The sequence below is a fragment of the Schistocerca nitens genome, chromosome 8, assembly GCF_023898315.1.
Source record: "Schistocerca nitens isolate TAMUIC-IGC-003100 chromosome 8, iqSchNite1.1, whole genome shotgun sequence".
Lineage (NCBI taxonomy): Eukaryota > Metazoa > Arthropoda > Insecta > Orthoptera > Acrididae > Schistocerca > Schistocerca nitens.
Genome location: NC_064621.1, coordinates 300,136,710 through 300,154,528, shown reverse-complemented (window position 1 = coordinate 300,154,528; position 17,819 = coordinate 300,136,710). Strand labels below are relative to the sequence as shown.

At 41.6% G+C, this 17,819-nt stretch overlaps 1 protein-coding gene across 1 annotated transcript in view; it reads right to left on the bottom strand.

The window, feature by feature from the left end:
• Positions 1 to 7,306: 7,306 nt before the first annotated feature.
• The window catches only part of LOC126198982 (uncharacterized), a 47,518-nt gene continuing 37,005 nt past the window's right edge, over positions 7,307 to 17,819 (bottom strand). Inside the window, exon 4 of the mRNA XM_049935648.1 lies at positions 7,307 to 7,515. Within this exon, the coding sequence (XP_049791605.1) occupies positions 7,357 to 7,515 (159 nt within the window). The 3' untranslated portion in view covers positions 7,307 to 7,356. The remainder of the gene's footprint in view (positions 7,516 to 17,819) is intronic.

Below are 17,819 nucleotides of genomic sequence, written 5' to 3'. Positions count from 1 at the left end.
GAAGTCAACATTACCTTCCTTCAATCGGGCCAACTGGCGGTGAATCGAGGAGGTACAGTACATACTGACGAAACTAAAATGAGCTCTAACATGGAAATTAAGCGTTTCCGGACACATGTCCACATAACATCTTTTCTTTATTTGTGTGTGAGGAATGTTTCCTTAACGTATGGCCGTACCTTTTTGTAACACCCTGTATATGATGAACAGCTTCCAACGACGCCGTACCTTGTTGCAGCAAGTCCGCCACTGTTGCTCCAGCGTCCTTGAACCCCTGTAATCTAAGGAAACAACAACGCACAGAACACACTGTTGTTGTTGTGGTCTTCAGTCCTGAGACTGGTTTGATGCAGCTCTCCATGCTACTCTATCATGTGCAAGCTTCTTCATCTCCCAGTACCTACTGCAACCTACATCCTTCTGAATCTGCTTAGTGTATTCATCTCTTGGTCTCCCTCTACGATTTTTACACTCCACGCTGCCCTCCAATGCTAAATTTGTGACCCCTTGATGCCTCAAAACATGTCCTACCAACCGATCCCTTCTTCTAGTCAAGTTGTGCCACAAACTTCTCTTCTCCCCAATCCTATTCAATACCTCCTCATTAGTTACGTGATCTACCCACCTTATCTTCAGCATTCTTCTGTAGCACCACATTTCGAAAGCTTCTATTCTCTTCTTGTCCAAACTAGTTATCGTCCATGTTTCACTTCCATATATGGCTACACTCCATACAAATACTTCCAGAAACGACTTCCTGACACTTAAATCTATACTCGATGTTAACAAATTTCTCTTCTTCAGAACGATTTCCTTGCCATTGCCAGTCTACATTTTATATCCTCTCTATTTCGACCATCATCATTTACTTTTACTCCCTAAATAGCAAAACTCTTTTACTACTTTAAGTGTCTCACTTCCTAATCTAATTCCCTCAGCATCACCAGATTTAATTTGACTACATTCCATTATCCTCGTTTTGCTTTTGTTGATGTTCATCTTATATCCTCCTTTCAAGACACTGTCCATTCCGTTCAACTGCTCTTCCAAGTCCATTGCTGTCTCTGATAGAATTACAATGTAATCGGCGAACCTCAAAGTTTTTACTTCTTCTCCATGAATTGTAATACCTACTCCGAATTTTTCTTTTGTTTCCTTTACTGCTTGCTCAATATACAGATTGAATAACATCGGGGAGAGGCTACAACCCTGTCTCACTCCTTTCCCAACCACTGCTTCCCTTTCATGCCCCTCGACTCTTATAACTGCCATCTGGTTTCTGTACAAATTGTAAATAGCCTTTCGCTCCCTGTATTTTACCCCTGCCACCTTCAGAATTTGAAAGAGAGTATTCCAGTTCACATTGTCAAAAGCTTTCTCTAAGTCTACAAATGCTAGAAACGTAGGTTTGCCTTTTCTTAATCTAGCTTCTAAGATAAGTCGTAAGGTTAGTATCGCCTCACGTGTTCCAACATTTCTACGGAATCCAAACTGATCTTCCCCGAAATCCGCTTCTACCAGTTTTTCCATTCGTCTGTAAAGAATTCGCGTTAGTATTTTGCAACTGTGACTTATTAAACTGATAGTTCGGTAATTTTCACATCTGTCAACACCTGCTTTCTTTGGGATTGGAATTATTATATTCTTCTTGAAGTCTGAGGGTATTTCGCCTGTCTCATACATCTTGCTCACCAGATGGTAGAGTTTTGTCAGGACTGGCTCTCCCAAGGCCATCAGTAGTTCTAATGGAATTTTGTCTACTCCCGGGGCCTTGTTTCGACTCAGGTCTTTCAGTGCTCTGTCAAACTCTTCACGCAGTATCTTATCTCCCATTTCGTCTTCATCTACATCCTCTTCCATTTCCATAATATTGTCCTCAAGTACATCGCCCTTGTATAAACCCTCTATATACTCCTTCCACCTTTCTGCCTTCCCTTCTTTGCTTAGAACTGGGTTGCCGTCTGAGCTCTTGATATTCATACAAGTGGTTCTCTTCTCTCCAAAGGTCTCTTTAATTTTCCTGTAGGCAGTATCTATCTTGCCCCTAGTAATGCAGGCCTCTACATCCTTACATTTGTCCTCTAGCCATCCCTGCTTAGCCATTTTGCACTTCCTGTCGATCTCATTTTTGAGACGTTTGTATTCCTTTTTGCCTGCTTCATTTACTGCATCAATTAAATTCAATATTTCTTCTGTTACCCAAGGATTTCTATTAGCCCTCGTCTTTTTACCTACTTGATCGTCTGCTGCCTTCACTACTTCATCCCTCAGAGCTACCCATTCTTCTTCTACTGTATTTCTTTCCCCCATTCCTGTCAATTGTTCCCTTATGCTCTCCCTGAAACTCTCTACAACCTCTGGTTCTTTCAGTTTATCCAGGTCCCATCTCCTTAAATTCTCACCTTTTTGCAGTTTCTTCAGTTTCAATCTGCAGTTCATAACCAATAGATTGTGGCCAGAATCCACATCTGCCCCTGGAAATGTCTTACAATTTAAAACCTGGTTCCTAAATCTCTGTCTTACCATTATATAATCTATCTGATACCTTTTAGTATCTCCAGGATTCTTCCATGCATACAACCTTCTTTTATGATTCTTGAACCAAGTGTTAGCTATGATTAAGTTATGCTCTGTGCAAAATTCTACAAGACGGCTTCCTCTCTCATTTCTTAGCCCCAATCCATATTCACCAACTATGTTTCCTTCTCTCCCTTTTCCTACTGACGAATTCCAGTCACCCATGACTATTAAATTTTCGTCTCCCTTCACTACCTGAATAATTTCTTTTATCTCCTCATACATTTCATCAATTTCTTCATCATCTGCAGAGCTAGTTGGCATATAAACTTGTACTACTGTAGTAGGCATGGGCTTTGTGTCTATCTTGGCACAATAATGCGTTCACTATGCTGTTTGTAGTAGCTAACCCGCACTCCTATTTTTTTATTCATTATTAAACCTACTCCTGCATTACCCCTATTTGATTTTGTATTTATAACCCTGTAATCACCTGACCAAAAGTCTTGTTCCTCCTGCCACCGAACTTCACTAATTCCCACTATATCTAACTTTAACCTATCCATTTCCCTTTTTAGATTTTCTAATCTACCTGCCCGATTAAGGGATCTGATATTCCACGCTCCGATCCATAGAACGCCAGTTTTCTTTCTCCTGATAACGACGTCCCCTTGAGTAGTCCCCGCCCGGAGATCCGAATGGGGGACTATTTTACCTCCGGAATATTTTACCCAAGAGGACGCCATCATCATTTAATCATACAGTAAAGCTGAATGCCCTCGGGAAAAACACACTATTGCTAACATAAAAGTACACATACTCATTTCTGCTATTATTGCCCTACACAGCTTAACTACAATCATGCTCATAAATTAAGGATAATTGCAGAATGTGGTGCCACACGACGTGGCACTACACAAAACTGCCGCTAATTGCATAGGCACACAGGGAACACAAACGACACAGATCTGTAAGTCCACGGTATTGGTGATAACTTGAGAAAACCGTCCCGAAACACATTTGCTACAAAATGCCACTGTTTCCTGCGCACGTTCCCCGACATCAATATAGGATATGATCACCATGCACACGTACACAGGTCGCACAACGGGTTGGCATACTCTGTATCAGGTGGTCGAGCAGCTACTGGGGTATAGCCTCCCATTCTTGCACCAGTGCCTGTCGGAGCTCCTGAAGTGTCGTAGGGGTTTGAAGACGTGCAGCGATACGTCGAGTGAGAGCATCCCAGACGTGCTCGATGGGGTTTAGGTCTGGAGAACAGCCAGGCGATTCCATTCGCCTGATATCTTCTGTTTCAAGGTACTCCTCCACGATGGCAGCTCGGTTGGGCCGTGCGTTATCATCCATCAGTAGGAAGGTGGGACCCACTGCACCCCTGAAAAGGCGGACATACTGGTGCAAAATGATGTCCCGATACACCTGACCTGTTATAGTTCCTCTTTCAAAGACATGCAGGGGTGTAGGTGCACCAATCATAACCCCACCCCACACCATCAAACCACGACCTCCATACTGGTCCCTTTCAAGGACATTAAAGGGTTAGTATCTAGTTCCTGGTTCACGCCAGATGAAAACCCGGCCAGAATCACTGTTCAGACTATACCGGACTCGTCTGTGAACATAACCTTGACCAGGGGTTAGTGGAATGCACCTTGCAGGTCTCCAGGCGAATAAACCATGTCTGTTCAGTCGTCTGTAGACTGTGTGACTGGAGACAACTGTTCCAGTGGCTGCAGTAAGGTCCCGAGCAAGGCTACCTGCAGCACTCCGTGGCCGTCTGCGGGCACTGATGGTGAGATATCGGTCTTCTGGTGGTGTTGTACACTGTGGACGCCCCGTACTGTAGCGCCTGGACACGTTTCCTGTCTACTGGAATGCGTATGTGGACTGCTGCCAGCGCCACCGTGCGACGACCACAGGTCAAATGCACCGCATCGTCATACCCCGAGGTGATTTAAACCCGCAAACCGCCCACCAGAGCGTTGTTTCACCATGTATCAGCATTATCCTTAATTTTTGAGTATGAGTGTAGGTGCCGGCCGCGGTGGCCGAACGGTTCTAGGCGCTTCAGTCCGGAACCGCGCGACTGCTACTGTCGCAGGTTCGAATCCTGGCTTGGGCATGGATGTGCGTGATGTCCTTAGGTTAGTTCGGTTTAAGTAGTTCTAAGTTCCAGGGAACTGATGACCTCAGATGTTAAGTCCCATAGTGCTCAGAGCCATTTGAATCATTTGAACCATGAGTGTAGGTTTCCTTAGATATGCATATTACATACTTTGTATATCAAGAGTTCTTACCACACACCATGCATCGAACCGCAACACTGAAGGAAGACAGTATTGGCCAAAGACGTGCTACATTTTCTCATCGATATCAGCATGAAATATTGTTTAAAGAATTTCTTATATCCACTCGAGAGAAGCGTCTTTTGGCACTCTTTTCAAAGTGGTGTCAGATAACACTTTTAAATTGCAATAGCTTTTAATATCGCTTGTAATCATATTTAAACAAAGTTTCTGGCAAAGCAGTTAATTATTTATTAAATAATTACACTAGTATGTCAAGATACGAGGCATTCATGCTGCATTTAACTGTTGTGTTATTGTGAAAGATACGAAGTTATGACAAAAATTTGCATAATGAAAAAGATATAAATACGTAACAAATCAACAAATAACTTAGATACAAATGAGTAGTTTTCAGGGGTGGTAGCTATAGTGCAGTGCTATCATCTGAGATATTGTTTGTTGAAATCATATAAGGCATTTTAGAGTTTTTAATTCTAACGTTCACTGTGAAAATATTCAGTCGCTGTAATATATTAACTTTTGTAGTTTTAAGATAATGAAAATATTATTGTCTCATTAATATGGCTCAATTTTCTGAGATTGCAAATCTATTCAGATTTTCTTTATTATGAAACTGTGATTTATTATTGAATTTCTGACAGCTTTAAGTAGTTATATGTCAGACTATCTTAAACTCCGCTGTTTTTGGGCCGTCTACTGCACAGAGGCCATAAGAGCAACCGCCGTGCAAATTTTCTGCTCTGGGATTTACCCACTTCCGGCTACAAGCTGACCGCCTTTGTACATGGACTGACCTGCATCTGGCGCTCGGCTGGGTTGGAGACGCCACGCCTTTGGCCCGCCGGTAGGCGCTTAGCCAACAACTCGAATAGCCGAATAACTCGCCTACATACATGTAATGTCACAATAGTTCCAATCTTACCAGAGAGTTGCTCCCGTAAGTGTGACAGATGCTGTTTAAAATGGATTGATAATGGAGAAAAAGGAAATTAGTAAGAAGAATATTTATGTCATATTTCATGCTGGAGTGTACTTCTTGTCGTCAGACTGAACACTGGTTTGATGTAGCTCTCCACGCAAATTATCCCGTCAGCTCCGTATAACTACCATAACCTACTTTCACTTGAGCCTGCTTACTGCAGTCAAGTCTTTGTCGCCCCCTGAAATGTTCCCCCTACCCCAATCCCCGCCTACTTTCCTCCATTATCAAGCTGACTAATCCTTAATATCTCACTATATGTCCTATCAACCGGTCCCTTTTTTTAGTCAACGTGTGGCATAAATTTCTTTTCTCCAATGTTCTTCTATAGACCTCATTTAAAAAGCTTCTGTTCTCTTCTTGTCAGAGGTGTTAATCATCCAAGTCCACAGAAAAGACTTCCTAACATTAAACATATACTCGATGTTAATATATTTCTCTCCTTCATAAAAGCTTTTTTATTATTTCCAGGGTACATTTAATGCTCTCTCTGCTACGGCCACATCAGCTAGTTTGCTCTCCAAAAAGCAGAAATCAGCCGCTATTTTAGAGTCCTACTCAAATTTCGTCAACATTGCCTGATTCATTTTGACTATATTTCGTTACCGTTCTTTTTTTACTTTTGTTGTTAATCTTATAACTGCTTCTCGAAAAAAATGGTCTACACTGTTCAGTTGATTTTCCAAGTCCTTTGGAGTATCTGACGGAACTACTACATCATAGATCGATCTCAAAACATTTTTTTATTTCTTCTCACTAAATTTTAATTTCCTCTACAAATTTATCTTTTTTTGCCTTTATTGCTTGTTCAGTGTACAGATAGGCTACTACCTTCTCTCACTCCCTTCTCAACTGTTGCTTTCCCTTCATGTCCTTCAAGAACTTATAACCGCAGTCTGGTTTCTGAACAAGTCGATGAAAACTTTTCACTTCCCTTATCTTATTAAACCTAGATCTAGAATTTCAGAGAGCGTATTTCACTTAATATTATCAAAAGCTTTCTCTTACTCCACAAAACTATAAATGTAGTTTTGTCTTTTTAGTCTGTCTTTCTAAAGCAAGTCTAACAATGTTTCCCTTCTTCTGTAACTAATTCGTATAAGTACTTTGCAACACCTGTCAGCCCCTTGTACGTTAGGCAACCGTCACAGTCGCGTTGTACATCTGTCTGCATAACTTTTCGAAGAAAATCCAAACCATGCTAACATTAAAGCTTCGATCAATTCCAAAATGTTTCGCTTGTAGTTTCAAGCGGTTGTATAAAAGTTACCATCAGTTTACAATAAGTAGTAGAGATTACCTTGAAGTTGAATAAAGGTATTTCTTTTGCATCCTATTTCCTCTTTCTTCTATGATATTCATGGGACTTTTCGATGCCTCATCATCCTTCCTTACGTTCCAATACCACACGCTGCATTCAATCATTACGTAATGGTTATGGTCATGAAGTACACAGGAAACAGTAGAAGTCAAGCACACGTGCTTTATTAAATTACTTTATTGTTATTTCTGGTATAAGTACAAGTAGCCTTATCTCCGCGACATTAGGTGAATGGCTGAGAGGACTTTGCGTGCTTCTTCGTAGTCAGACCACACTCCGGGACTGGAATAACTCTTCAGAGCCTCCCCATAACGCTCTTCCAATGTCGAGGCCGTGTGTTGGGCGGATTTCACCTCGGGGTACAAAATCTGAAACAAACGAGTTATTGGTTATCGGTAAACAAGGTCTCAGTGCAGTCAGATATGTATTTATCGTGTCAATTATTTGCCTTTAAATGTGAGATATATCCAATAACAAAATATAGATCTATGCTATACGATCAAAAGTATCCAGACACCTACTGATGGATATTCATATGGAGTATGTCCATGGTTTGGCTTTATGACGGGACACTTTCAATGATGTGTCTGAATGTCTGTGGAGGAATGGCAGCTCATTTTTCCTCAGAATCCGAAACCAGAGAAGGTTGTGACGCTGGAGACTGGGGCCTCAGGCGAAATCGACTTTCTGTCCTATCCCAAAGGTGTTGCACTGGGCTCAGGTCGGAACGCTGGGCAGACCAATCTATTTCAGGAAAGTAACTATCCACAAACCATTGCCCCACAGATGCTGAAACAGTTATCGTCCCAGAACTGTTCCTCTACTGTAAGCAGTACACAGTGATGGAAAATGTGTTCATAACCTTCGGCATTTAACTTTCTCTTAAGCTCTGTAAGGGGTCCATACCTCAACAACTGAAAAATATCCATATACAGCAACAACACCTCCTCTGTACTTTGCTGTTGCTACTGCACATGATGGCAAGTGACATTCTCCAGGCATTCGCCAAACCCAAATCTTTCCATCGGATTGTCACAGGGTACAGCATGATTCATCATTTCAAATCATTCGTTTCTAGTCATTCATTGTCCAGTGGCGTCGCTGTTTACATCACCTCAAGCGTCACTCAGGAGTGACTAGAGAAATGGGTGGCTTATAGGAGCCTCTCGACCGCTGTAACCCATTCTTTTTTAACTCCCTATGCACAGTCATTGTGCTAACTGGACTGCTGATAGCATTCTCACGAGTGATTCCTTCTCCTAATTGCATCCAATTTTTTACAACCATGCCCTGCATTTTTCGATGGCACCTCTTCGTCAGTACATGAGGTCTGTGCTGTCTTGGTTTAGCTGTGGTTGTTCCTTCATCTTTTCACTTCACAAGGACACCACTGACAGTCGACTTAGGCAATTATGGGTGTGTTAGATGTGCTTGACAGGTATATTACTCAGGTGACAAACAGTGACTGGTCCACGTTCAAAGTCACTGAGAACTCCTGACCGACCAGTTCTGTCGTTACTGCTTCTCTACTGACAACAAAATACTCCACACCTACTCTTATACTGGCGGGCCCGCTTCTGGTGACATCTAGTAGTCAATTTCGCCTTACATAAGGGTGTAATTCAGTAACAAAACATACATCCACATCCACGTCTACACTCTGCAAGCCACCTTACGATGCACGGCGGAGGGTACTTCTGGTACCACTGCCTACTGGCACCTTCCCTGTTCCATTTACGAATGGCGAGTGTTGGTAAAGCTCCGTATGGCATCTAATTTCTCCAATATTCTCGGCGTGATCATTTCTCGAGATGTAAATAATAGATTTGAGCTATCAGTCATCCTTTTTTAATTTTATTGGCAGATCTAGATTTCAGCTAGAAAATAGCTGAAAATCTAGCTCTGCCAATAAAACTTAAAAAGGACGACTGATAGCTGAAATCTATTATTTACAAGTCAATATAACAGTCGCTGCGTGCAACAGCCTTCTGAATGGAACGTAACCTGATTTCTCGAGATGTATCTGGGGGAAGGAAATAATACGTTGCCCGACTCTTCTTGGAACTTAAGATTTCAAAATTCTAACAGTAAACCTACTTTATTCAGATGCGCTTAATCCACAAGACAAAGAAATAGGTGTTTTGAACATCAGAAATTCGTTTATCTTTTCAACGAATGTACTATTGTCACGTGTTGAAAGACGGAAGTTACAATAACGACCTGCATTGTAATATATGGGTACGGAAGAGAGAGGGGAGTGAGGGGGGGGGGGGTTGTGGGGCAGATAGAAAAAACATATTCGAAGTGGGAGAACAATAGCCCACTCAGCAACCAATTATGTTTTCTGCGGTCAATTAACTGAAACTGGTATTTAAAGAAATAATTCCAAGAACGCAAATTAAGGTTATAAGATAATGTTTTAAAAATATTTAAGCGTAAAATGAAAAATTAAAACACATGCAAACGTCAACGACTGTGATATAAAATCATACAAATGTATATACTTTGCGCGCCTAATTTAGCAATTAAAGCCAAATTTCTAAAATTTGCACTCATAAGAACATTTACATATATTTAGCTACATGGTTACCAGGACGTTTGCATTTTTTATTGTAATGATATTTACTCCATTATTTTCTTCGTTGATGGTAAATATTTTTATAAAATGTGCTTCATCATGGTTCTGTTAATCATTTGGTTATACACAGACGTTTTTATGAGCCCACATTTTAGAAACTTAGCCTTAATCGCTAAATTAGAAGTGCAATCTCTATTCATTTGTATGTTTAAGATATGATAGTCAACGTTTGCATGTATTTTTATTGTCATTTTACCTATAAACATTTTGTTTAAAAAATATTGCATTTTAACTTTAATCTGAGTTCTTGGCGCTGTTTTTTTATAAATACCATTTTCACTTGATTGACCATAGAAAATATAACTGTTTGCATAGAGCGCTGTTGTTCTCCCACTTCGAATATGTTTCTTCCCGCCTAACCTTCGTACATCCCCGCCCCATCCCTCACTCTTCTATATCTATATATTACAACGCAGTACGTTAATATACATTCATTGCAGTCTTAAATGACCTAATGACGTTCAAAGCGCCTACCTATTTGTTACTCTGTACGAAGCTTTTTGTGGCTCAAGAACATCCGAAGATGAAAACTACTTTCCGAAACCGGTAGTGTGAAATTTTTTTATCTATCTAAGATATATTGACGTAATAAATTATTACACAAAGGTCATAGAGGTAGTATTACACTTGCTTGAAGTAATGTCAATGAATCACCTTCGGACAACTGATTTTCCCATTATTTGTTTCGTGTCATCATTTCACTTTAAGTCGATCCGGATGTTTACTCCTAGGTATTTTACTGTAGCTATTGTTTACTGCTTTGACCCAAACAGTGTAATCGAACAATAATGGACTTCTTCTATTTATGCACAATTCGCTACATTTATTTACGTTTCATGCGAAGTGCCAGTCCCTGCATCAATCATCGGCATTCTGCAGGCTCCCTGCATTTCGCTACAGCCTTCTGGCGTAGCAGACGTCCTGCTGAGACAGCATCGTCCTCGACTAGCATCACGGAGTTTCCAACGTTATCCACTAAATCACCAACATAACTGCAAACAGAAGTGCCCCTATAAAACTCCCTCAGGGGACTCCTAAAATTACCTTTACATTTCCCATTTTGCTGCAGTACAAAGGACATGTTGAGTTCCCTTTGCAAGGATGTAGTTCATCCAATACTCGATACTCGATAAGCCAGTATTTTGTTCACTGAAAGACAGTGTGGAACTGTACAGAATGCCTTACTAAAAAAAAAAAAAAAAAAAAAAAAAAAAATGGAATCTGACCGAAAACCTCTATTTACAGATCTCATTGACGAACAAAGCGAGCTGTTTTTGTGTCAGATTTCTATTTGCGGAACCCATTATGATTTTTATACAGGAGATTTTCGTTCTTCAAGAACGTCATAGTGCGAGGGCATAAAACACATCCCATAATTCTACAACAGACTGATACTGGAGATATCAATTCATATTCTAAAAATGTATGTATGTATGTTTATGTGTATATGTTCCACTTCTCCTCCTAAACCGATTTGCTTGGTACACACATCCCTTACTGTCAGGCAAAAATCGTTGTGGTGGTAAGAAAAACCTGCCTAGCACAGTTCAGAACGAGGCCACCGAGAAAGACAGGCCGCTGCGCGTGTATCACGGAGGTAGGCCTGATCTCGCTCGCTCGCTTAACTCAGTAGACAAAATGCGTTTCTCAATCTGTTAACTCGCAACTGGATGTGTACGTACTAACAAGAATTGCATCTTCTGCTGGAAGCTGGTGTTATGAAGTCTTACTGATTACTAGTCGTACAACAAAATTTAAAATCAATTCTCGACGTAAATGGTATAACAGCTTGTTTATAGCTTTTAGTCTGTTCTGCGTAACAGTCCTCATTTCATGCAAGGTGTGGTGCCTTATGCAACTGATAATTATTTCGACATGATTTTAATTTTATTGTACCCCAGAATAGACGTAACAAAGTATTAGTAGGCCTATACTCTTTCTATCATAACAGGTGTAGAAACGCAGTTTTTCTGCTGAGTTGAGCAGCAAGTGAGCGAGCTCGGTCTACCTTCGTGACGTACGCGCCGCGGCCTGTCTTCCTCGTAGGCCTTGGTCCATGAGATATGACGTCATAAACACTGAGATGCGTGAAAAACAGCCCTAGCGCGCAAGACATTTAAATTTATTACTTCCTTGCGACTAACTCTGTTCGCAGCACATTTTGCAAACAGTATCAACATATGCCGCTACAAAATATCATTGTATGACACACACATCGGGAGATGTGGTGCCATATACAATGAGATACGTGGAAAACTGCCGCATCACCGGATCATGCACGACGTTTCAATTTATTACTTCTTTTCTACTTACTTTGTTCACAAAAAATGTCGCAGATAATGGCAACTTACGCTGCTGAATTCTTCTTTCTTTCTTTCTTTCTTTCTTTCTTTCTTTCTTTCTTTCGCTACGCCATAGTCCCGCAGCGATCGCAAGGTCGGCTTGGTTACAACGGATTTGGCAAGGTTACTTTTAGGGGAGGCCGAATGCCCTTCCTGCTGCCACCCCATACCCCCAGGGATGGAATCAGTTTACCCCAGCTGTCTGCTCAAATGGCTTTGAGCACTATGGGACTCAACTGCTGTGGTCATAAGTCCCCTAGAACTTAGAACTACTTAAACCTAACTAACCTAAGGACAGCACACAACACCCAGCCATCACGAGGCAGAGAAAATCCCTGACCCCGCCGGGAATCGAACCCGGGAACCCGGGCGTGGGAAGCGAGAACGCTACCGCACGACCACGAGATGCGGGCCCCAAGCTGCCTGCATCTAGTGTAAATCGTGAAATACTGTGAACGTGTTTAAATGTCTGCGACGCGTGTAACTGAGGCGGAACGTGGGGACCAGCCCGGTATTCACCTAGCGGGATGTGGAAAACCGCCTAAAAACCACATCCAAGCTGGCCAGCACACCGGCCCTCGTCGTTAATCCGCTGGGCGCATTCGATCCGGGGCCGGCGCGCCTACTCGAGTCCAGGAAGCAGCGCGTTACCGCTCTCGGCTACCCTGGCGGGTAACTTACGCTGCTGAATGTACCTACATAAATACACTTAACAGCAAAAAAATAATTAATGTAATAAAATTTCGGGAATGCATTTGTCTAGGTAGTTGTAAAATCATAGGTTAATGTAAGCGAGAGGTAAGACATTGCAAATGTGAAAGGCTTTTACCTTTATAATTGGTGTAACTGCTAAAATGTTGAATGCAGTCATGCAAATGTGCATGCATCGGCTGTACAACTGCGGGATGTCAGTTTATTGGACGGAGTTCTATACCCGTTGCTCTTGGTCGGTCGATGCAAGGACGGTTAACGCCGTTTGTGGACGACGCTGGAGTTGCCGTCCGATGATGTCCATAATGTGCTCGACTGGAGACATATCTGATGATCCATCAGGCCAAGATAACATGTCAACACTCTGTAGACCATGTTAGGTTACAACAGCGCTATAAGGACGACCGTTAATCTGTTGGAAAACATCCTCTGGAATGAAACTTCCTGGCAGATCAAAACTGTGTGCCCGACCGAGACTCGAACTCGGTTCGCAGGAGAGCTTCTGTAAAGTTTGGAAGGTAGGAGACGAGGTACTGGCAGAAGTAAAGCTGTGAGACCGGGCGTGAGTCGTGCTTCGGTAGCTCAGTTGGTAGAGCACTTGCCCGCGAAAGGCAAAGGTCCCGAGTTCGAGTCTCGGTCGGGCACACAGTTTTGATCTGCCAGGAAGTTTCATATCAGCGCACACTCCGCTGCAGAGTGAAAATCTCATTCTGAATCCTCTGGAATGCTGTTCATGAATGGCAGCAAACAGGTCGAATTATCAGACTGACGTACAATTTTGCAGTCAAGGTGCGTGAAATAACCATGAACTCCAAGTGTAGGTCCAATATGTCTAGTGCGCAGACAGGTTGAGTGCAGGTCCTCAAGTAGGCTTCTTCTAACCAATATACGATCGTGACGTATCGAGGCAGATCCATCTTTCAACACATAACACAACAGACCTCCAGCTCCCCCCCAATGAGCTCTCACTTGACACCTCAGAAGTCGCAAATGGCGGTGATTTGGGGTCAGTGGAATCCACGTCACTGGGCGTCTGGCTCGGAGCTGTCCTTGAAATAACCGATTTGTAACAGTTCGCTGTGCCATTGTAGTACCAACCACTGCTCAGATTGCTGCTGCAGGTACAGTACGATGCGCCACAGCCACACGCCGTACACGATGGTGTTTCCTCTCGATAGTACCACGTAGCCTTCCGGAGCCCGGTTTTCTTGCGACAGTACATTTTCGTGACCACCGCTGCCAGCAATCATGTATAGTGACTACATTCCTGCCAAGTCTTTCAGCAGTATAGCAGAATGAATATCCAGTTTCTCGTAGCCCTATTACACGACCTCGTTAAAACTCAATGAGGTGTTAATAATGGTGTCTTTGTCCCCTTAAGGGCATTATTTACCACCATCAACTCACCATCTCCAGTTTCAAAGGTAACGCTCATGAGCGTTACAGCGTTTATTTAAAGTACACCTGATTTTCATCCTCATTGTGACGCAACTAGCGTCACTCTTATGCGACAGGTGTGAAATTTGAAAGGCGTCATCTTTCTGATGTAGAAACACACCTACCAACTACCGTTTATGTCGCACAACTCCTTCTTGGTATTGCGATTTTTTTCTGTTAGTGCTTATCATTTGAAGACGTATAGTTCGGGAGATATGACGTCATACACACGAAGATGCGTGAAAAAATGCCCCATCAACCATGAAATTTTAATACATTCTTTCTTTTCTAGTAAGACACTCCTGCATTCGAAACAACTTAAGAAAATCTCTGACACCTGGCAGCGCTTTTGACAGCTTTCAATTGCGAAGCGTCAACGACTGCAGGGGAAAACAATAACCGTTTATAGATCTACCATGACGAGTTGCCATAGAGACGTTTATACAATCGCGTTTAGACGCGCGAAACAGTTGTCCTTACCCATTTGTACAATAGGCATATTTCTTTCATAATTTCGAAGATGTTTTCACAAATTTATGGAAATGAAATTTTTTCGATATTACACAAGAAAAACAGTTCATTTTTTTTGGTTTCATTTCTAATAGAAAATTGGCAAAATGAATAACCGGGCAATGGCTAGGTTTGCCAGCTTGTACATCTATAATTATGAGCGTGTCTCCGACGAGTTTCTTCAAAACAACAATGACCTGGCCTTTTTTTCTTTTACAAATCACTGGGAAGCTATCGTTGCCCCAATACTTACGATAAGCTACTGCTAGAAGGGGATCAAGTTCTTTCGCATACTCTCTGCAGAACCTCACAGGTATCTCGTCTGGTCAAGCTGCCCTCAGTTGCCGACCAGTTTTAGTTGATTTTCTATTCTGCGATCGCTTATCTCGATATCTCCCTTTTCGGCATTTGTCCAACGGTTGAAAGGAGGAACCATATTACGGTCTTCCCCGGTGAAACAATTTCGGAAGACCCTATTCAATATTTCGTCCTTCTTTCTGTCATCTTCTGCTTCGCTGTCAGTATAGTCACTGAGCGATTGAATAGACGAGTCCCATCTGCTTACTGACTTAACACAAGCCCAAAACATCCTAGGATTTGTACTAAGATCGTTTGACAAAATTTACTATAAAATTCATTGAATGCTTCCCGCATCGCTCTCCGCACGCTCATTTTAGCTTCATTCTGTTTCTGTACCAGGCTTTGACTTCGCTTAAATCGGATCTAAAGGTCTCTATGCTTTCGCAGCTTCTTTCTAACACGATCAACAAACCAGGGTGGTTCTTTTCCAGCCCTCATTAACCTTATCGGTACACTCTAAGGCATATCGTACAACGCTTTCTACTTTTACCCATTTGTGTTCCACATCCTGATCTTCAGAGCTGAGTATTCGATGTCGACTACTGCCATTTTTCTCCTGCCACTCTTAAGAAGCAAACACATTTTCCTACATTTTTTTAGCATTCCTTGTAATATCCGTAGTCTTTGATGCCTTCTAAATAGTAGCGGCCCTGATGCATTGATGACTTATGACCACTGATTCCCTCCTCGTCGTTAACTGATACGTAAATTAATAGAAAGCCTAAGACATTAATAAGAAGCCTAAGACATTCCTCGCCTCCTGAAGTAATTTTCAGACAAGAACGAAGCTAGGGCATGTGCAACTAAAATTTATTCAATTCAGTCCTACTCTTCTAAAACGACTTGATAAAGCATTCTCTTAGACCTATCTATTTTCTAATGCGGACATTAAAAATTGTAAGTAAATTTTTCGCTTGTTTGGCCACTGTGTCCATAATTACTGGATGACTATTGAGGTATTTCGAATTTGTCTTTGCAGAGACGGATTTGAAATAAAGTAATTTTCAGACAAGAAAGAAGCCAGGGTACGTACGACCGAAATTTATTCTATTCCGTTCTATTCTTTCTACAACAGTGCTTCAGTCTGGGTGACTTGCTAAAGCCTTCTCACAGAACTATCTATTTTCTAATAGGACACAAAAAATATTAGTAAATTATTCATTTGTGTGACCATTGTGTTCATAATTCCTGGATGATGGAGATATTTCAAATTCGTCTTTGCAGAGACGGATTTGAAGTAACCTAAGTAAACATTGTCTATATTTGTGACCATTTTTTGTCAGTTTTTGGTTGCATACGGATTACCATGTAGCTGAAAATTACTATTATTTGTACTTCCTACACTAAAATTTATTTTGTTTCCTAACTAAGCAGGCATATTTATTTCCTTGGAGTAATCGTTAATTACCTTTCATATAAATTTGCTTTTAAACTATTACTGTATTCCTGCGCTACCACAGTCTTTACCACACAGCACGGCGCAACAATGCAGTTATCGTGAGTTAATCAACCTAATGTGCCTTTTGATGTCGGGAAGGATACAGAACAAGTCAAAGATTAATGACAGCAATAGCGACAAGAAAAATTTCTTATTTAGCAACTATCATTCGTTTTGACAACTACGTGTCGCGTCAATGAGATGATTCAAAAACTCCATCGGTGGTCTGTCTCAAGAATTGTGAGGGAGTCAGGAGTAGTTTTTGGTGATGTAAGCTACAGTCCATTTTCTCGCTGCATTTCGGACACGTTTTGTATGATTTACATTCTATAATACGAACATTTTGATTCATGATCACACTGTTAAAAGTGTGTTAAGTATGTGGTAATTTATATTTAAGCCTTTGACTACCATTTGGATGCATGTATCCCCTGATAAGCTATAGAAGAACTAATGGAAATTTGCTGCACGTTATTGCTACGTATCAATGTCTCACTAGTAATGGGGATGCTGATAATGGTTTGCAGAATTCTCTTAATCACAGTGTTCACCTGTAGGCTGTGGTGTCTCCAGGTTTCAATGTTAACCCTCTGTTCCGCTCCGCTCCTTATCATTGCATCGCATTAGTGCGCGCCTGCAGATATAGGCAACCCAATAAACCGATTTGCAAAGCGGGTTGCAGTCGCGCCTTCCCCGATAATTTATGTCAATTAATTGAACGTACGTATCGACGTTTGCCCCTTCACAAAAGTTCCCGTATTGAGCACCTGCAATGTGAGTTACAAACTTGGAGATATGCTCTACCCACTGATTTGTGGCTGGTAAGCGTATGTCTTGTAGTTTTTGTGTAATTGTCTTCCGAAATCCCGCAGGTATAGCCCACATAGGATACAATGGCCGATGCGGGGTGACCAATGTTCGTCCTAAATGCTGGGCGAGTTCATTTGTTTGCTCGGAAGGGGAGGCCGACTGTGTGTGAAACCTCTCCACCGGTCGGCGATTTGATTGTAAGTAAGGCAATGCGCGAAATTCGAAAACGTTTTCAATGAAAACTAGGGGTCGTTATGATTTTGCGTTTGGTGCATATTATGTAATATGTTGCAGTGTATGAAATTTAGCTAATATATTGAATTTTTCTTTAGACTTGGTTGGAGGCCTCTATCTGTCATCAATCAGAGGAAATTCATCTGAAGTAACACACTCATTTGCTATCACGTTGCGCTAGCGATATAGCTA